General features: G+C 54.4%; 2 protein-coding genes across 2 annotated transcripts; both read left to right on the top strand.

The window, feature by feature from the left end:
* The first annotated feature begins 327 nt into the window (after positions 1-327).
* Positions 328-14,982, top strand: HAAO (3-hydroxyanthranilate 3,4-dioxygenase). Its single transcript, XM_060607848.3, has 10 exons — positions 328-504; positions 2,981-3,059; positions 8,065-8,148; positions 8,462-8,568; positions 11,445-11,534; positions 11,862-11,905; positions 12,174-12,319; positions 14,135-14,203; positions 14,390-14,472; positions 14,576-14,982. The coding sequence occupies exons 1-10, from the start codon at positions 425-427 to the stop codon at positions 14,652-14,654; spliced, it is 861 nt and encodes a 286-aa protein (XP_060463831.2). The 5' UTR covers positions 328-424; the 3' UTR covers positions 14,655-14,982.
* Positions 14,983-15,030: 48 nt separating this feature from the next.
* On the top strand, positions 15,031-18,252 carry OXER1 (oxoeicosanoid receptor 1). The gene has a single exon (XM_060607771.3). The coding sequence runs from the start codon at positions 16,666-16,668 to the stop codon at positions 17,803-17,805; it is 1,140 nt and encodes a 379-aa protein (XP_060463754.2). The 5' UTR covers positions 15,031-16,665; the 3' UTR covers positions 17,806-18,252.
* Positions 18,253-20,230: the final 1,978 nt, after the last annotated feature.

Below are 20,230 nucleotides of genomic sequence, written 5' to 3' on the forward strand. Positions count from 1 at the left end.
TGGGCACATTAGCGATCCTGCGTCTTAGGCCCCGGCGATATGCGTGGCGCCCTAGCACGTGCAGGAGGTTGAGCCCCCAACCCGGCGGGAAGCAGGGACGCCCCCACCGCGCGCACCGCTTCCCCCGCCAGGAAGCCGCCTGGCGGAGGCTGGGCAGAGGTAGCCCGGGGAGGCGCGGGGGGGCGGCGCGGGGCCGGGACCAAAGTCCGAGAGGGGCCACGCGCGGTCCGCTGCCCAGACACTGTGCAGTCGCGAGGCGGGGGGGTGGGAGGGTATCCCGCCCTTCGGGGGGGGTGGGAGGGTATCCCGCCCTTTGACCCCCGGGACGCCTAGGAACAATGCGGCCAATGGGCCGCTGGGTGGAGCCGAGCCCCTCCTACACCCGCGGGGTGCACGCGGTTCCAGATTGGGCTCCCGGGCTGCCATGGCGCGTCCCGTGAGGGTGAAGACTTGGGTAGAGGAGAACCGGGCCTCCTTCCTGCCCCCGGTCTGCAACAAGCTCCTGTGAGTCCCAGGGACGCTCCCGTCCTTCTGCCCTCTACCCTCACCTTTCCCTCCTCCGTCTGCACGCCGCATCCCTCACCCTCCAGTGCCCAGTTCCTTGATCCAGAAGTCTGCCATCCTCTTGTGCCTTCAGGGGAGGGGGAGGGCAAGCTGTTCCGGGTTCCACCGCCCTCATCTGTTCCTCTTTCTGGTGACTCTGCCTGGGAGATTGTGACCTTGACTTCTGAAGATGGCTGAGTGACTGAGCCTAGGAGAGATGCAGATGGCACCTCACCACCCTTTCCCCGGGCTCAGTCTCCAACCCCCAGTGACTCTCAGAAGTTTGGGGAGGTGGTTTTTCCATGCCTCAGAATTGCAGTAGAACCTGCAGGCAGAGGGTGATGTCAGTGGAGCAGCTCCTGTGGGAGGATCTTGATTTGGTGCTCTCCCCAGGCTTCTCTTTGCAGATGGACACACACGCCCACCTGGCCCTCCCCTGTGGCCCCTTCACCTTCCTCCCCTCCTCCCGGGCCCTGGGGCCCTGCCTGGTGTGCTCCCCAGCTCCCCGCTGACGCTCCCATGTCTGCAGAACATCCCCAACGGCCTGGCACCCCAAACCGCATGGCCGCAGTCACACACTTTGACAAGCTAGACACTGTGCCCAGTGTTTTTACACCCTCTCACGTAGTTCTCACACATTAGCTCCGCGGGGCAGGATTCTGGTAACTCCCCCAGTGTCCCACAGCTAGTGCAGGATGAGATCCAGACTCCAGCCCATGGAAGGGCTCGACTCCAAAATCCACGCTCTAGGTCACTGTGCAGCATTGCCACGGCTCACGGCCAACATCCCCCTCAAAGCAGTGTGTCTTCTACCACTGATGTTGCTCTCACCCCTTTCCTCCACTTCATCTCTGTGCAGCCTGGTTGTAGGTCCCCCAGTGTGCCCTAACGGTGTCTCGCCTCCCTCTACTCTTCCCCGGCCCTCTGGCCACTGCTCTGGCTCCACCTTTGTCCCTTCCAGCTTGGGTGGTAGGGACTGCCCCTGCCTCCAGCCCCCCACCCCAGCATGGCCTCCAACACAGCCCAGTATTAACAATCACAAAAGGCAGGCCCTGCCTTTATTCATTCAGCAGGTATTCACTGAGTACTTAGTACATGCCAGGTACTGTTCTGGACACTGGAGACGCAGCAGAAAACAAACTGACAATCACTTCCTGGTGGCACTGACATTCGGTGAGAGGAGGCAACCAATAAATACAAACAGACAAGGGGTGGAGGCTGGCAGGCATAATGGGCCACAGGGTGGAATAGAGCTGCGGGCCCTCCACTGTGTTTGCTAGGGCAGTCAGGAAGTGTCTGCTCCAGGCCTCTCCTAGCTCCAGGTGGCCTGGTGGCAATCTTTGCCTTCCTTAGCTTCTGCTGCATCACACTGATCTCTGTCCTCATCTTCACAGGGCACTCTTCCTGTCAATGTGTCTGTGTCTAAATCTCTCCCCTTTTAATAAGGATTAGAGGCCTACCCTACTCCAGGGTGACCTCATCGTGGCTTAACCAGTTATATCTGCAATGACCCTAGTTCAAAATTAAGTTGCATTCTGAGGTCCTGGGGGTGAGACTTCAACATATGAATTTGGGGTCAGGTGGGGGAGGGGGTCATATGAAATGGCTGGGGGGTTTTGAGCAGAGGAGAGACATGATCTGGCTGATGGATTGAAATAGTTCTTGAGTGGGCTCGTTCAAAGACTTTCCATATGTACCTAAATTATACAAAGTTGATTTGAAAAAGAAAAACTTTCCTAGGCTCCCTGGCACCCCTCAGGCCAAGATCAAACTGCTTAGCTGAGCTTTTGTGGCCTGGGGTGACCTGGTTCCACCTTCTTGTCATTGCTCCCCAAGACCACGCCCACACCACCAAGACCCCCAACACTTCCAGTCTCAGGCTATCTGCATCCAACTTTCCCCTCCACTCCCTTCCCTAATTGCCTCACAGCCTCAAGCCAGCAGTTTCCAGGAGCAGAGAGTCTGTCTCATAATCAGACAGCTTGGGGAGAGGGGGTTAGATAAAGGTCATTTTACCCCTCCACTGCCCCCAGGCCCAGGAAGTGGTGCCTGTGGTTTGCTCTCCTGTAATTGGAGATCTTGAACAAGGCCAGGGATCCTGGTTGATGAAGCGATCAATCCACCACCATGCTGCTACCCCAACTAGGTCAGAGGATGTTGGGGACACACACACAAATACACCGAGACATACAGAAGGACACAGGTACACACGTATAATCTCAGACACACATACACACACTCTTGGATAAACAAGGCCATACTGGGATGACAGGGGAGGGGGACAAATGTCAGAGATTACAGGGACAATGATGCAGAAACAGCCCTGTCACCTCTCCCAGGTGTACCCAGGCTCCTTTCAGGCCCCCCACAGGCCCCGGCACCCCTCCTGTCCTGTCCCACGAGCTGATTCAGGACCTCTCCCCCTTGTCCATTGCAGGCACCAGGAGCAGCTCAAAGTCATGTTCGTCGGGGGCCCCAACATCAGGAAGGACTACCACATCGAGGAGGGTGAGGAGGTAGGCCTTCTACTGCCCCCCTTTTTTTAATAGCCCTGGAGGAGGGGGACACTTCCCAAGCAGGAGCCAGAGCCTGTGGACAGAGAGGAGGTGGTCAGATGGCTGATGGATGAAGGGGGCTTAATGGAAATCACAGGACAAAACTGCTGCCTGGAAGTTAGGGATACACAGTGGCACATCTAACAGCTCCGTGCTCCAACTCTGCTGAGGGAGCCCCCAGAAAGAGCCCGAACTCTGTGGGTATGAGAGGGAGGCTCTAACTGTTGGGCATCACCCCTGGTCCTGGACACAGGGGCCGTCCATGTGCCAGGTGGGAAGTCCTGATCCCCTCTTCCTAAAATCTGAATATGAAAGATTGGCCTCCCAACTGAGACCTACATGCTGAGAGGGACCTGGGTGCTCCACTCTGGTCTCAGGAGCCTAGTTCTCCGGGAAGGGTTGGGGCCGGGAGGCCCCCTCCTTATCTAGAGGGCCAAAGACATATCAGTTCCTAGGAGCTGTTTGACAGAGGGGAAGGTTGGGTGGGGGGAATTTGCACCGAATACCCTTTTGTACCTTGAATTTTGAACTGTGTTTCTGTACTGCCTACCTACCCGAAAGTGAACAAACAAAAGTAAAATTAAAAGAAAAAGATGAAGGGTGACTGGGTGGCTCAGTAGGTTAAGCGTCCATCTTCAGCTCAGGTCATGATCTTGCAGTTCATGAGTTCGAGCCCTGCATCCAGCTCTGTGCTGACAGCTCAGAGTCTGGAGCCTGCTTCGGATTCTGTGTCTCCCTGTCTCTCTGCCCCTCCCCCACGCACACTCTGTCCCTCTTTCTCTCTCTCAAAAATAAATCAATAAATAAATAAACATTAAAAAAAATTAAAAAGAAAAAGATTCTCTCTCTTCCTCTCCCTCTACCCTTCTCCAGTGCCCTCTCTCGCTCTCTCTCTCTCAAAAAAAAAAAAAAAAAAAGGAAGAAAAAGATGGGCCGCCTTAAAGAGGGACACAGGTGGGTTTCCAGCTCTCAGGATCTCTGGTGACAAAAGATCAGGATAGGAAACTCCCACCCACCTCCTAAGGGCCCTGATGCGGGGGTTCAAGGTCCAGAGTCCAGCCTCCACCCCCACTGCTGGCCTCTCAGCCACAGCCAGAACTGGAAGGAGCACAGGAGAATCTCTCACTCAACAAATATTTACAGAACACCTGGTGGGGGGTGGGGGCAGGGAGGGGGTAAGGACCCCGGGCCAACAGAAGCAGCCTTTCAAAGCAGGCCAGCCCTTCACCTCTCCTAGCTCTCCTAGCCTAGCCACCTGCTAGCCACCTGCTTCTCAGCACACCTCACGGGAAACTGTTTTCCTCTGTGGGAAAAATCAGCAGGAAAATCCTCAAAGACAAGACAGGATGGGATTGGGAGTGGCCACCGGGGGGGAAACTAGGCCTGTTGCAGGGTTTCTTTGCCTGCCTCAGTGAGCCTCAGGCCCCTCATCTGGTTTTCCAGAGGCTTCTGCTCAATTAGCCCTGGTGTCAGTGCCCACCTTTTCTTTCTCCCTCCCTCTTTCCTTCCCCTGGCCCCTCCCACCTCTACCCCATACCGCACTTTTGGGTCTCCCCAAGCTGCTCTGGTAGTACAGATGGGTGTCCACTGAGAGGCCCAGGCCAAGCAGTGATCAAGCAGAATGGCTAGCAGATGAGGAGGGCTGGCCTGAGTAGGTGTCCCCTCTCAGGAGAGACACTCAGGTGACTGGGAGGAATTTGGCTCCAAGTGGGTTTGTGACAGCTTGTTCTCATCCTAAAGTTGGGGAGAGCACCAGCCACAGGCCCTGGGAGGCTGCAGAGCTGAAGGTCAGCATCTTCTCTACTCCTAACCTAGCCTCACCCAGGCTGTGCTATGGAAGCCCCCGAGGCCCAGGGTCCAGGCTCCTCCTTGGTGAGAAAAAAGGCATCCCTGAGCCACATTTTCTTCCTTGCTGAGCTCAGGCTTCTGCAACAGCCCTTCAGGGTCCCCAGCTTCACCCGCCACAGGTATTCCATTTACCCCGCTACTTCTCTTGAGAGGCACGGATACAAGGGGGTCAGCCAGACCTGGGCTGAAGGCTCTGCCTCTTATCACCCATGTGATCTTAGGCAGGTCACATCATGCCACCTCTCTGAGGCTGTTTCTTTGCAGCACATGGGGACACTGGCCCCTGCCTGGTGGAAGGATTCAGTATGTATAAAGTATGTATGTGCACAGAGCCTGGTGCAGAGAAGGTGCTTAAGACACACAGCCTCTCTAGGGGCGCCTGGGTGGTTCAGTCGGTTAGGCATCCAATTTCAACTCAGGTCATGATCTCGTGGTTGCTGAGTTCAAGCCCTGCCCCGGGCTCTGCTGACAGCTCAGAACCTGGAGCCTGCTTCTGTCTCCGCTTCTCTCTGTGCCCCGCCCCCTCCCCAGCTCATGCTCTGTCTCTCAAAAATGAATACACGTTAAAATAAAATGTTAAGCCACATGGGCTCTCTGGACCCCAGCCCCCGTAAGGCCTTGGAGGCCAGATCTGATTTAATATCTGCCTGAGCAGGTACAGTTAGTCTTCTCGCTAGCCCCAGGTCCCAAACATCATTTACTTCCAAGTAGAACATAATTCTTTTTGGATTGCCCATGGCTGCTTGGAATTTTCTGCTGCTCAGGACCTGCACCTCTGCTCCAGGCTAGGCCTGTCTCTCATCATAGGGAAGGCGTCTGGGCAGAGAGGCAAGACGCCACTTCCTTCCTATGTTTTTGTTTGAGGGCTGCTGACACTTCGTAGCCTGCCTGGAAAGGGCTTGAATCTGGCCTAGACCATCACTCCAGATCCTACCTCCATCCCAGCTTTCCCTGATATTTGCAGGCTTAAGGTCTGTGGCCCCCTCCCTGTTTCCTCTTCCTCCATCTGTGGAAGGACCCTCCCCTCCCGCACAGGGGCTTTCTCCCAACTGGGGTGGGGGCAGTTGTTACAGAATTGCTCCCTAAGGGAGCCTAGTAGGCTTTTTATTTGTTTTAAATAATGTGTCTGGGTTTTTTTAAATAATAAAAGTAAATATTGCTTATTGTAGAAAACATACAAAATACAGAAAAGACAAATGTGTACCTCATTCAGAATGCCACCATTCAGGAGACCAACTGTGAACACGCATTTATACATCCATCACTGCATAATTTGAATCCTGCTAGGTGTGGTTTTGAATCTTGCTTTTAACGTGCATTAAGCATTCACCATTTTCCCATTTTATTCAGTTATTCAAAAACATAGTTTTTAGGGGCGCCTGGGTGGCTCAGTCGGTTAAGCATCTGACTTCAGCTCGGGTCACAATCTCACAGTTTGTGAGTTCGAGCCCCACGTCAGGCTCTTGTGCCGACAGCTCAGAGCCTGGATCCTGCTTTGGATTCTGTGTCTCCCTCTCTCTCTGCCTCTCTTAGCTTGTGCTCTGTGTGTCTCTCTCTCAAAAATAAATAAACATTAAAAAAAACAACAATACAGTTTTTAATAGCTATATAATGTTCCGTATTTTGACTCTATCATAAAAGAGTGGCATTTCCCCTATTATTATGATTAGCATTCTTGTTGCTACTCCCGCACCACTAATATTAACAGCTAGAGGTTTATTGAGTGCTATGTGCTAGGTACATCGGTGCACAGCACCCTGGGCAGAATTCACAACAACGTCCTGCGTAGATACTGTCATTTTATGAAGGAAGAAATGTAGGCACAGAGAGACTAACTGAATTGACCAAGGGTACACGGGGACCTGGCTGAGCTGAGGGTCAGGTGACATTGGAATCTATGCTTTTAACTACAATGCGCCGCAATCAAACAGCCATGTTTATACACCAGGAGAGAGGTGCCTTTCTGAATCGCTGCAGCCACCTTCATAGAGACAGAAATGCTAGGGCAAGAGCGCAAAGCGGCCAACTGTCCTGGACTTTCCTGGTTTCAGCACTGCGGGTCCTGCATCCCCACAAGCCCCTCAGGCCACTGCGCACGGGTGTGAACGGTGGGAGTTCTCCCTGACCATTGCCAGTTTGCCCATCAGAGGGGTGATGCCACCTCGCCACGTTTCTCCAGTTTCCCTGCGCTTGCCTTGATTTCTCTTAGTAGATACGGTGACAGGAACCTCTAACTGCTTACATGATAACAATAGTTATTAATAACACCCCTTCAACTGTTTGGCTGGGGCTTTTAACACCCGTGCCGTGTGGGACTGGTGGAGAAAAAACATGCCTGCCTCCTTCTCCCCGTGCCTTGGGGTGATCTCAGTAAACACATTATTTAGGAATTTAGGATGGAATAGAAAAAACATAGTAGGGCCCCCCAGGGAGATAGGAGGTGAGTGCTCCCATCCCCACAGCCACCTGCCCCCGCAGGCTTCCTGGCTTCCTGCTGGCCCGCCATTTACACAGCCGAACTCCAAAGGCATTTGAACAGACGCTGCCCTGCCCACCGTGTGGGGGCATCAGGTGGTCGAGGGAGCCAGCACAAGCTTCAGAGCTACACACAGACTCAGGTCCAAAGTGTAGCTCCAGGACTAACTGGGCGACCTTGGGCAGGTTGCTTCACTCTGAGCCTTTTTCTTTTTTTCCTTTCTATAGAAAATGGGGCTAATAATACCTTTGGAGGCTGTGGTAAAGATTTCTGATAATGTATAGGAGAGTGCTTGCACAGACCCTGGGACACAGTACGGGGGCGCTTCTCCTTACCTGAAGGGCTCACTGAATTCCCCAGTGAGCCTCTCAGCCAGCCTCCTGCCCCCACACCAGAAACCAGCTATTCTGTCCCAGGTACTTCAGTCATCACTTGCATATCAAGATGTGATCCTGTGTGTCCCCAGCACACCCATCTGTATGTAGCATGTGTCAGGGGAGGCTGGGGGCTCGGGGCAGGAGTGACAGAACTGCTCATAAAGGTCTTCAGGAAGTTTCTCAAGTTTCCGGGTCAGAACTCCAGCCAAGGAGCTGGAAGAGGGATGGGGGAGGGTCTGAGCCTGTCTGCTGTCCTGTCCCACAGGTGTTTTACCAGTTCAAGGGCGACATGATTCTTCAAGTCCTGGAGCGAGGAAAACACCGGGATGTGACCATTCGGCAGGGAGAAGTGAGGCTGGGCCCCAGGGGACGGGTGGTGAAGGACCACGGAGCAGAAACCCATCGTCCACTCATCCTGACTTTGGTTGGAGTGTGTCCTCCCTGCCCTGTCCGGCCTCCCTTCCTGGTCCTCAGGCCCTTCCTCCTGTGAACTTTCCATCCTCAGTAAGGCCTGACATTCCCTCCAGTTCCCAGCTGGAGGCTGGCAGAGAGGTGGGCTGGGTGGACCCTGTGGGTTGGTTGGGGAGGCCAGGACACTGCGGGCATCAAGGTCTCTGGGAGGGGATTGCATCCTTGCTGGCACCTTGTCCCCACCACTGCAGATATTCCTCCTGCCCGCTGGGGTACCCCACTCTCCGCAGAGGTTTGCTGACACTGTGGGGCTGGTCATTGAACGGAGACGGCTGAAAACCGAGCTAGATGGGCTCAGGTAAATGGGCCTTGTCTGGGGGTCTTGGGCAGAGACACGGGGCAAGCAGCAGAGGAAAGAACACTAGACGGACCTGAGAAAGCACTTCCTGGCCACTGAGAGGGGTGGAAGCAGTGCAGACCCTGTGTTTGCTGGCTGACGGGGACAGGGTAGGGGAGGTGGTGGCGTGCAGTTGATGATGGGGTTAGGGAAGGATGCCCTTTTGATCCCCTGGGAGCCCATTCAGCCTAAAGGCTCCAGCTGGGACCGGAACCTGTGCTTCCCACACTGAGGTCTGCAGGGATTTGGGAGTGGGGATGCCAAAGTCAGAGTCCCCTGGCCAGGGCAGCCAGGCACACTGCTGCTCCTCCCAGCCTCCAACCCCAGGATTTATTCAGTCTCTGCCAGGATGCCCTTGGCTTATTTTCTACCCCAGCTCATTCCACAACCAGTGCTAACATGTGTATGACACTTGCTAGAGCACCAGGCAGGTGCTTCGGGTGTATTTATTCATCTAACCCACCAGGGATCCTATGGGGTAGGTACTGTTATCATCTGTACTTTATAGACAAAGAGACTGGGCACAGGGAAGTTGAGTTTGCTAGAAAGTGGAAGAGCTGACATAGTAGAGAAATAGGAAATTAGGGTCAGGACAATCTAGATAGGAGCGTGAGTAAGCACCAAGGAAGGGACAGGGGGACCTGGGTGGCTCGGTCAGTTGAGCGTCTGACTTCGGCTCAGGTTGTGATCTCGTGGTTCGTGGGTTTGAGCCCTGCATCAGGCTGTGCACTGACAGTGCAGAGCCTGCTTGGAATTCTCTCTCTCTCCCTCTCTCTCTGCCCTTCCCCTGCTTGAGCTCTCTCTCTCAAATAAATAAATTAATTAATTAATTAATTAAAATTTAAAAATAAATAAATAAAAGAAAAGAAAAGAAATAAAACTGAAGGAAAACAGTTAAAAAAAGCACCAAGGAAGGGACAAACACCAGTGCTGAAGGGGGGGCACTCTTTCTATAGCTGAGTTCCCACTGGGTTCCAATCAGTCACCTAGTTATTATCTGATGCAGCCTGTGGCTCAGAAGGACACAAATTTGTCCAAAAGCTAAACTATTTTTTTTGTTTTTTAATTAAGAAAATTAAAATTTCTCAACAAATTCCTGAGATCAGGATACTTTGCCCCGTATTTTCTGTTACAACAGATATTTTTTAATGCTTCCCTTTTTTCTAATCACCTGTCTTGAAATCAGGAAAAGTAAAAGAAAGCAAATAAAGTTAAAATTATTTGTCAGGAAAGGGGTAAATTTTGTTATGTGAATGATATCTCAATAAAACAAATAATAATAAAGAGAAAACCAGGGCGCCTGGGTGGCTCAGTCTATTAAGCGTCCCACTCTTGGTTTCAGTTCAGGTCATGATCTCACACTTTGTGAGTTCCAGCCCCACATCAGGCTTCAAGCTGACAGCTCAGAGCCTGCTTGGGATTCTTTCTCTGCCCCTACCCTCCCTGCTTGCTCTCTCTCTCAAAACAAATAAATTTAAAAAGAATTTTTTTATTCTCTCTCTCTCTCTCTCTCTCCCCCTCTCTCTCACTCTCATTTTCTCTCTCTCTCTCTCTCCCCTCTGCCCCTCCCTGCTCAGGCATATGCTCTCTCTCTAAAAAACAACAACAAAAACCCCCTTAATGTTAGTGGTTGCATATACTGATCTACTGCATAATGGTCTGTTGTAGAAACAGAGGCCTGCCTTTCAATTCCAAAATAATTTTTCACATGGGGCTTTATATAAGGGAGTCTTTAGTGACAGAGTGGACAGTGTCCTCAGTAACATTTTTATAGCAAATTCAATAACAGATTTTATCTGGATGCCTTTTTTCCTCTTAAGATTTATTTTTAAGTAATCTCTATACCCAATGTGGGGCTCGAACCCACAGCCCCGAGGTCAAGTCACCTGCTCCACCGACTGAGCCAGCCAGGTGCCTCTGGCTACTTTTGACCCTTAGTAAAAGCCAGGGACTCAGCATTAAAATGCCACTCTGAAGGCATGCTTCCTGGTGGCCAGCTCCATGCCAGGATAGAACGTGAGGTGCCAGACGGGGAGCGTGTCTGTAAACCATGTCCCATGAGCAGGAGCACTTCTCTTTTTCAGGAGGGGTTGAAAAGTGGACGGAGCTGGCCTGGGCCCTGGGAGCTGAGCCTGAGGTTAGACATTCGGTCAGCAGAAGTGCTGCACACACAGGGGCCTGACGCACAGCCCCCATCTGCTAGCGGAGGAGCTCACCGAGCCAGGCTGGGGATTGGGTGGGCTTCCAAGAGTTTCCTAGAGACTGTGCGCCCGTGCACAATGACCTCCCTCTGGAGAAGAGGTCTAGTGCTTTGCTCCAATTCTCAAAGGCATCCATTACCCTTCAAGGAGCAGGACACCTCATCTGGGGGGCATCTTCTGCATGTTGGATTCTTAAGGTTCCATGCGCTCTGATCTAGAGCTCAGCAGGCAGGCAGAGCATCCAGCCACAGGCCCCGTATTCAGGCTCAGCCTTGGCTTCCTCTTTGTAATTGATGTTTTCTGTGTTTCTAAGACTCTCAGATCTTGTAATGCTATGTAATCCTTGCCAAGTTACCCAGCTTCTCTGAGCCTCACAGTTCCTATCCATTTTGTAAAGTTTGGGGAACCAGGAAGGCAAACGGGGTCAATAATACCCACTCCGGAATTTGAGGTACACGGTGCTTTTGGGAGAGCCAGGTTTGGGCAAGCAAGCATTGGCCACTAGGGTGTGCTAACAGGGTGAAGCAGGCAGCCAGCTCTGCAAGGCTAGCCAGGGTCCAGACTTCCACAAGCAGAGCCAGGCTGCCTGAGGCTATCCAGGTGGGGAGCTGGGTTGCCTGTCCTTTGCTCTGGCAGGTACTACGTGGGAGACACCACGGACGTCCTGTTTGAGAAGTGGTTCTACTGCGAGGACCTTGGCACACAGTTGGCCCCCATCATCCAGGAGTGAGCCCCCAGCCCAGCCCCTGCATCTTGCTCTCTGAAGCCCCCTGCACCGGCTGGGAAGGGCAGACCCATCCCAGCGATACTCTGTAGAAGTAGCCCCCACATTGGAGCCATCATGCCTGGGATTTGGTGGGGAAGGTCGGCCCTCCTGGGGTGGGAGGGCCTGAGGGGGAGAAGGGGACTGCTTCATGGGGCTGGAAGTGAGGGGAACCCACAGCAAGTTGTGGGGGGCCTACGAGGGTGTGGGCTCCCACACCTGAGAGTATACGAGTATGTGTGTACATGTGTGTCTCACTGGCCACTCCTCCTCCCCATTTCTCCCTGCAGGTTCTTCAGCTCTGAGCAGCACAAAACAGGAGAGCCCATCCCTGGTGAGCCCCCTGAACCACATTTCCCCCTCCCTCTCTGCTTTCCCAGAGTAGAATGGGTCTTGGCCCAGAGTGCCAGTCTCCTTTTGAGGACTCTGCCTAGTACCCAGAGTGTGAGATCATGGCACCAAATAGTACCCTCCACATGGCTGCTTGGGGCTTGAGCTGCCTCCAGAGCCCTTTCTGGTGATTTAGAGCTGGGACCCCTGGGCCTGCTGGGGCTGGGCAGGCTGGGCCAGAGGCCACTGACACAGCTGTGCTGTGGGTGCAGACCAGCTGCTCAAGGAACCGCCATTCCCCCTGAGCACCCGATCTATCATGGAGCCGATGTCCCTGGAGGCCTGGCTGGATCGCCACCGCAGAGAGCTGCAGGCAGGCACACCCCTCAGCCTGTTTGGGGACACCTATGAGACACAGGTAATGAAGCCCTGGGCCACTCAGGACATCTACCTAGCAGCCCTAAGAAATGGTAACTAATCACACACACACACACACACACACACACACACACACACAGAGTTTGGGAAGTTGTGACATGAACAGGGGCCTTCCTGTTTTCTCCTTGACTCAGAGAATGATGACTTTGCTATGAGTGGAGTACATGGTCTCAAGCAGTCTTTCTTTGCCTTCAGAGTAGGAGTTGCCCCATCTACTGACTAGTTCCTGAGGGTTTAGAGTTATCCCTCTATTAGGAATTCCTGAGCCTTTGGCCAGTGTTAGCCTGGGGAGCCAGAAGGAAGAGAGGTGCCTGGGGGTGAGGGGTGGGTGGAGTGATGGACAGGGAGAGACCCACCCAAACAAAGCTGGCCTTCTTTCATTCAACATTTATTGAGTGCTTATTATGTGTCCGGCTTTGGTAGGAAAATTAGAGTCACTGCCTCGAAGAGTGTATGGTCTGATAAACAGACAAGTTCAACAATTACCATAATCACGTGGTATGTTATTTGATAGAGAAGCTTCAGCAAGCCATAAGACAATAAAGGTGGAACCCAGGCTGGGAGGGAAGTCAGGGAAGACTTCCTGGAGGAGGTGATGTGTAAGCTGCATTTTAAAGCAAATTTAGGCATTTGCAAAAGGAAGAAAGAGAGACTGAGAGCATCCCAAGTGAGGGAGAAGCATGAGTAAGGGCATGGAAGCTTGAAACAGCCTGGCACTGCAAGTAGCTGAGGTTGGCAGGAGCCAGGACAGGGAAGTGGGGGCAGCAGGCACCATTGCTAGATGGCAGGAGTAGCAAGCAGTGCCCAGGTCCTGACAGGTCTCCTGGGCTGGACAAGGTGCAAGGATTTATCCTGGAGACAACAGAGCTTCCCCCAAGCATTAAAGCAGGGAGATGACGAATCCCCCTTCAGAAAGATCACTGTACTGTGTGGGGACAGGATCAGAAGGCAAGGGCAAGCGTGGAGGCAAGGAGACCTGCTAGGAGGCTCGTGCTTGCTTGTGCTTTACAGTTTGCCACTGGCACATCCCTTGCTGTTTGAATTAGACATTCTCGTGGAGAGATGCTCACTGGATACAGACCTGCCCTGAAAGGTCTGGCCTGCAGACACCTGAGCTTACACGGGGCTGTGAAAGCAGGTGCACACCACAAAGCCCCTCCCAGCCCATCAGGGCAATGGCCTTCAGCACCAGCTGGCCTCATGGCCCCGCCTTCCACCTCTTTCACACCCCTGCTCCCACCTGCTCCGGTTTATGGTGGCAGGTATCTACTGAGTCCCACTCTGGGCCAGCAGGAGCGCAGCCTGCACAGTAGCTGTGTGCTTCCAGGTGAATGCAGGCCAAAGAGGTTCATCCCCACCCATCTCCTTCCTCGTTCTTAGGCCAGAATCTCATGGAAGAAGGGAGGTGGCTCTCTGGGGAACTATGTGTGTGTGATACATAAGTCCACACTAGGCCGTGTACACGCAAGTGTGTGTGTCCCAAGTGTGCCCCTGGCACTCATGCCTTCGCATGGGTCAGCAGTAGTTGTGATGGGCATCAGAGGAATCCGATGTGCATGTGTGTGTGAAAGGCAAGCATGTGTGATCCCAGATAACATGTGGGCAGCTCTGTTCATCATGGATGCAGCAGGGAAGCCTGGGCCTGGCAGCCTTCCTCTCTGAGTCCCGGTCTTTGCTCTACACATGAAGATAAGGCTGTGCCTGGTGCTGTGGGCCTGGTGTCCGGGGGCCAGGTTCAAGACCATCTCCTATGTGGGGCAGAAGCAACAGAAAGATGTATGTCACTTCCTACCAGGTGATTGTCCATGGACAAGGCAGCAGCAAAGGCCCAAGACAGGACGTGGATGTGTGGCTGTGGCAGTTGGCAAGTGGGGCCCCTGGGAGCGGGTGGTACATCCTTCTGCCCATGGGGACAGGCTGCTCCTGGACTTTGGACTCCCAGAGCCTGGGGCAGCTCCCAGGGCCTCCTTGCCAAGGCAGACTCAGGGACTCTTGGACAGGTGTTGAGGCCCAACAGCCTCCACTCAGTTCTCCTGCTCCTCTTTCCCAGGAGGGCTCCTCTGTGGTGACAATTGGGGAACAGCGCCTGAGCCTGGCCCCCGATGACAGCCTCTTGGTGCCAGCTGGGAATGCGTGAGTGCACGGGAGGACTTTCCCCCAGGTGTGGGAGCCCGCTCCTTTCCCTGGGATCCTCAGGGCCCACCTGTCTGACCCCTGCCCACCCGTGTCTCCACAGGTATGCCTGGGAGCGAGGGCAAGGCTCTGTGGCCCTGGCTGTGACTCAGGATCCTGCCCGCAAGAAGCCCCTGGGGTGATCCTCTGAGTGGCCCCAAAACAGCCTCCCCCCCACCATCAGTCTCCTGCCCTCTCTGCTTCTGCATGTACCACTGCTGAGCCACTCAGCGTCCCGGAGCCGGACCCTGGACATCATCATCATCCTCTCAGCTGAGATGCCAGGCTCTTGGGGGGCTGGTCACACCCCTTCTCCTCTAACAGCTCTCTGCTCACTGCCCTGCACGGTTCTGCTAGCTGGTCTGCTCCTTGAGGCGGGGCTGCCTCTCCATCCCTCTGTCCCCACATACTCAGCACAGCACTTGCCTGCCACCAAAAAGGCCCTCAATAAAGGCTTCCTGGTGGACACTCGTGTATCCGCATGTACACAGACTGTCACTAATGGCAGACCTTGTGTGCTCCTGTGACTGTGTGTGTGTGTGTGTCTGGGATGGTGGGGGTCACTGGGTGACAGTCCAGGATGTGAAGGCAGAGGCTGGCGCGAACTTGGGCTGCAGCAGGGCATTGCTCTGTGCGGGAAATGAAGGGAGGACACGGGAATGTCCCAGGGAGGCCCCCTGTGCAGGGCCAAGCGGCCATGAGAAAACGAGTTTGTCCCTGGTGCCCAGGGCAGATAATCCAAACAAATGATAAAAATTAGATGTTTTTCTGAACGTTAGCTCTGCGCTAGGGAATTCCCTAGAAGTTTTTACATACATTATCTCATTGAATCCTCACCATACTCTAGGAAGCTCAGAGAGGTTTGGGAAACCAGCAGCTCTGTTTCCAAGCAAGGCCTGTCTGCATTCAAAGCTCAGGCTGGTGGGCTTACCACCCTGCACTCTGCGGTCGCAGCCTGTCTCCCTCAGCCTTGGCCAGATGGGAGCCCAGGACAGGGGAGAGGCCTGGAGGCTCTGAGAGAGAAAGAGACCAATGGCCACTGTGCCCAAAACCCAGAGGCCTTGGCAGAGTTGGCACACGTGGCACTCTGCTGACCGCAGCCCGCTGGCGAAGGGGGTGTCAGGTTCTGCAGCATGGAACCGCAGCCTCCTTTGGTGCTGTCCCAGGTTATCAGGAGCTTGAGACCCTCGTGTCCATGCACAGGCCTGGCCCCATGGCCTCCTGAGAACACCACGCAGTGGAGGAGCAGGACTTGCACCTTGTCTGAAGACAGCCCCAGCCTCCACTCCTCTCTCTGTAGTGAATGCTGGGTAGGGATGGAGTGGGGTAGACAGTGGACAGGGAATCTGGAAGGCTTTAAGGATTGTTCTGTCTGGGGGAGAAACATCCAGGTCCCAGGCCATGGCAGTGGAAATTGGCAGGGAACCCTCTGCCTGTGGGAGGTATTTCATCCTGTACATGGACTCTGGACCATCGGGAACCTGGGAGTAACGACAGCAAGCTGGCAGGGCACAACAGGCTTATTCCACGAGGCCATGAGCACCACAGTCAAGGTATTGACTGGACTGCCCACTGCGCTCGCCTGGAACAATGTTCTGTTGGCACCACACTCCCTTGCCACCAGAACTGGTGAGGGCAGGGACACAACCGCCCAGTCTGTATGTAATGGGGTGGGGGCTGATGTCCAGGGTGGCCTGCATGATCCTGAGCTATGGGTGCCAGGACCAGCTCCAGCCTTCAGGCAAGCAAATGTCTGATCCCTCGGGGCTATGAACGCTTTTCCCCACCTTACCCCAGCTGGGCCTTCCTCCCACTTCAGGGTCCTCTTGGGCTTCCATCACCCCACTGCTGAGCCTTGCTCTCCTCCCCTGCCCAGGGCAGCATAGACTCCCCCCACCCCCCTTCAGAGACAATGTGGCCAGGTCACTCGATGTAGGGCAGGGAGGGAGGAGGGAGGGCTGCAGGGGTGGAGGGAGGCTACAAACAGGAACGCTGGGTGTTTCTCAGTGGCTGCAAGGATGCTGATGAAAACCCCAGGATATTGAGTCATCGTGGTGGCCGGCTAATAGTGAGCATCATTCCACTCTGCCCTGAACACTCTTGCAGGGGTAGAAAGACTGGAAACTTCTCTCAGGTCCGTGGCCTAAGCAGCCCATGGAATCTCATAACCTGAGCTCTTCCTCTCCCCTCCTTTCTCTCCCTCCCTCTACTCTTCCTGCCTCCCTCCCTCCTTCCCTCTCCTCCTCTCCCTCTGCCTTCACCACAGACTGGGGGTCACCTGGAGAGGCCTCGGCTCCCTGCCACCCAGCCTCCTCCCCCATAGTATCTGCCTTCCTGGCACCAGCCCTGGGTGTGGAGTTTGTCCTGGGCCTTCTGGGGAACAGCTTGGCACTCTTCATCTTCTGCTTCCACACGCGGCCCTGGACGTCCAACACAGTGTTCCTGGTCAGCCTGGTCATTGCCGACTTTCTCCTGATCATCAACCTGCCCCTTCGTGTGGACTACTACTTCCTGCGCGAGATCTGGCGCTTCGGGGCCACTGTCTGCAAAGTCAACCTCTTCATGCTGTCCACCAACCGCTCGGCCAGCGTGGTCTTCCTCACGGCCATCGCACTCAACCGCTACCTGAAGGTGGTGCGGCCCCACCACATGCTGAGCCGGGCTTCTGTGTGGGCAGCCGCCAGAGTGGCCGGGGGACTGTGGGCGGGCATCCTGCTCCTCAACGGACACCTGCTCCTGACTGCCTATACTAACCACTCCTGCCTCAGTTACCAGCTGGGCAAGAACACCTCGGCCTCACTCCGCTGGCACCAGGCACTGTTCGTATTGGAATTCTTCCTGCCACTGGCACTCATCCTCTTTGCCATCGTGAGCATCGGGCTCACCATCCGGCGCCGCAGCCTGGGTGGGCAGACAGGCCCGCGGAGGGCCGTGCGCATGCTGGCCGTGGTGGTGGCTGTCTACATCATCTGCTTCCTGCCCAGTGTCATCCTTGGCATGGCTTCCATGGTGGCTTTTCGCCTGCATGCCTGCCACATCCTCAACATCTGCTCCCAGCTCTTCCACGGCTCCCTGGCCTTCACCTACCTCAACAGTGTCCTGGACCCTGTGCTCTACTGCTTCTCAAGCCCCAACTTCCTCCGGCAGGGCCGGGCCCTGCTGGGCCTCAGCCAGAGCTGGCAGGGCTCAGCCAGTGATGAAAGTTCCTACCAGCCTTCTGCTAGGTACCGGGAGGCCTCTAGGAAGGCAAAGGCTACAGAGAAGCTGCAGGCGGAGGTCTCACTGGAGTCATAAGGCCCCTCTCAGGACAGGGGGTTTACAGTGCCATGGAAGTAAGGACGGCCAGGATCCGACCTGGAGGGATGAGGTCACTCCCCGGACTATTGCCAGCTCAGGGCGCCTCACCCAACTGGACATCTGCAGGAACCAGTTGGGTGACAGGAAAGAAAAGGGTTTTGACCTTACAGAGCAGTGTATCCTGGATGATGTCCCCAGAGCACAGGAAAAGAGCACTATGGCAGGTGGAGACAGGCAGAGCCTGTGTCAGCTCCACCCCAAAGGGCTACATAGCTCCCCAGTCCACGGGCCAGAGTGTGATGACTGTGAGAGCACAGGTCTTGCTTTAGAGATTGGGCCTCTGCATTTTCTCTTATCTCATTTGTCCCTTTCAATGCTAATAAACTTCTTTTTGAAAATGCAAGCTTGCCTCAGCTGTTCTAAGGAAAACCCAATGTCTTTGGGTCCATCTGGCCCTGGGGGGTCAAAGTGAGTGCCCAAGATGAAGGGAAACTCAGGGGACACAGTGGGGAAGCCATCTGGGACACCATCCTTCCACATTGTTCCTGGGGCCCTGAGGTGTCCTTCAAGGCAGAACTTCTCTGGATTACAGGAAGGGCAGCTTGTCTGGATCCCCAGGAGACCCCTGCTCCTCTCTGGCCTTCAGCACCCCTTCTGCGATCCTTGAGGTCTCACCCAAGGCACTAAGGGCCCAGCCCAGCTCTCCCCTGGAACAACAAGGAGATCTTCCACCTTGGAAGTTACTTCATCCAGGTCAGGCTCCTAGCTCAGCTTGGGCTCCCCCCGCCCCACCCCCACTAGCTTCCCTCAGCCCCAAGTACCCTTCCCTGGCCTTGGAACCTGTGGTAGCTGCTACCCCGCCAGGACAGGACCCCAGGTGAGGACAGGGGCCTCAGAGTCACCAGGACTGACTCTCATAGCCCTCTCCCAGGACCAAAGCCACCTTGCCCACCTCCATCCCTTTGTTCTGCTCAGTATGCCTGTGATCAGTCTCTGAAACCACCTGGGCTAACCCATCCACTGGCCTGGGTCCCCCAGGCACAAGACGTATACCTGGCATGAATTAGGGTTTCTTGGTGGGTGAGGGGGCAGTGGTTGGCCCTTCTGTCCACAGGGGAAGTCATTCTTTGGTAACTGCTTTTAGGACAAATTCCTAAAATACTTATGCAGACCCAATCTGCATTTTCTACTCTAATCTTCTAACTGTAACCTGGGAAAGCAACAAGTTTTCTAATCTAGGTTGGGGGAGGGGGAGGCATAGCCTTCAAAGTTTCCAAAGGGCTACTTAGAGGTCAGTAGGGTCCCAAATATGCACCACCTGTACCCTGTGTGTCTCCAGCCCTGGCTACCTCAGAACAACGAATACACATGCACCTCCCTGCTGCAGGGACAGAAGAAGCTGGAACTACTTCTCCACTCATCACCTCACCCATGAACTTCTAGACTTTAGGTATAGGTTCTGATGAATGGGACCAAATCCCCTCTCCCCAATTCCCTTTGGAGTTTTAATCCAAGTGCAACCCTCTCATATCATAGACAGCAATGCTTTCCCTCTATTAAAAGTCTTCAAAAATGGAGGTCAAAGCCTAGGAGTCACTAATGTCCCGGGAGGGAGGCATCTAGGAGCCATGCAGATGTTGGGGTGGGAGATGGAGAATGTGTCAGGTGGAGGGAGGCGGCCCGGGGGACAATAGGTTGGATGGATACTGGAACCGATCTCCTTGGTGTATCTCCAGCCCTCTTTCCTTTTCTGAAAACACCAGCTGCTCTCAGAAACCCACAGAGAAACAGAGAACTCAAACCAAGTGTGTGCTGCTTGGACCCCTACAAGGTGGCTCCTCATGTGTCCCTGCCTTCCATGGCCCCCTGCTCCATGCCTCCCTTCTTGATGCTGTCTCTTTCACCCTCCTAGAGTCACTCCTAGGGACTCCCCACCTCTCCACCTTCTGCCATGGGGAAGAACGGGCCAAGACCGGCCCAACCCAAGCTCAGCTTGAGATTTGTTATTGCCAAGTCAGACTGGAGGCTGGGGACTGAGCACTTTCTCATGGAGCCACACCCCTAGGGTGCTAACACACACTGTGTGCTGAACGCCAGGCACTTCCCCTCTGGTACCATCTCTTTCCATGTTTGTACCAGCGTGGGCATGGGTGGCTCTATGGGAAAGTGGGGCTCCATGTGCCATTTCCTCCCTCTTCTCTTTGCTGGCCCCTTCTCTACCCTATCATGTCCTCCCACCCTCAGCAACTGGGCTCACTTGCCCTGCCCCCACCTCCCAATTTAAGGGAGTAACCAAATGGTTCCCATGGCTTTCATGCAGTGCTCTCTCCCCTTTGAGGTGTCCTAGGGTAGAGATCAGTCACAGAGTTTGGGCCCACTCCTAACCTGCCCAGGATCCTCCTTGCCCCTCATCTTGACATTG

Source organism: Panthera onca, chromosome A3, assembly GCF_046562875.1.
Source record: "Panthera onca isolate mPanOnc1 chromosome A3, mPanOnc1 haplotype 2, whole genome shotgun sequence".
Classification (NCBI taxonomy): Eukaryota; Metazoa; Chordata; class Mammalia; order Carnivora; family Felidae; genus Panthera; species Panthera onca.

What these genes read in the sequence shown, in the direction of transcription:
- HAAO (XM_060607848.3), top strand. Translation starts at nt 425, where the DNA reads ATGGCGCGTCCCGTGAGGGTGAAGACTTGGGTAGAGGAGAACCGGGCC. An exon ending in GGGACACCTATGAGACACAG is followed by an intron (nt 12,320 to 14,134) that starts GTAATGAAGCCC and finishes ACTTCCTACCAG; the next exon opens with GTGATTGTCCATGGACAAGG. An exon ending in ATGTGTGGCTGTGGCAGTTG is followed by an intron (nt 14,204 to 14,389) that starts GCAAGTGGGGCC and finishes CCTCTTTCCCAG; the next exon opens with GAGGGCTCCTCTGTGGTGAC.
- OXER1 (XM_060607771.3), top strand. Translation starts at nt 16,666, where the DNA reads ATGGAATCTCATAACCTGAGCTCTTCCTCTCCCCTCCTTTCTCTCCCT.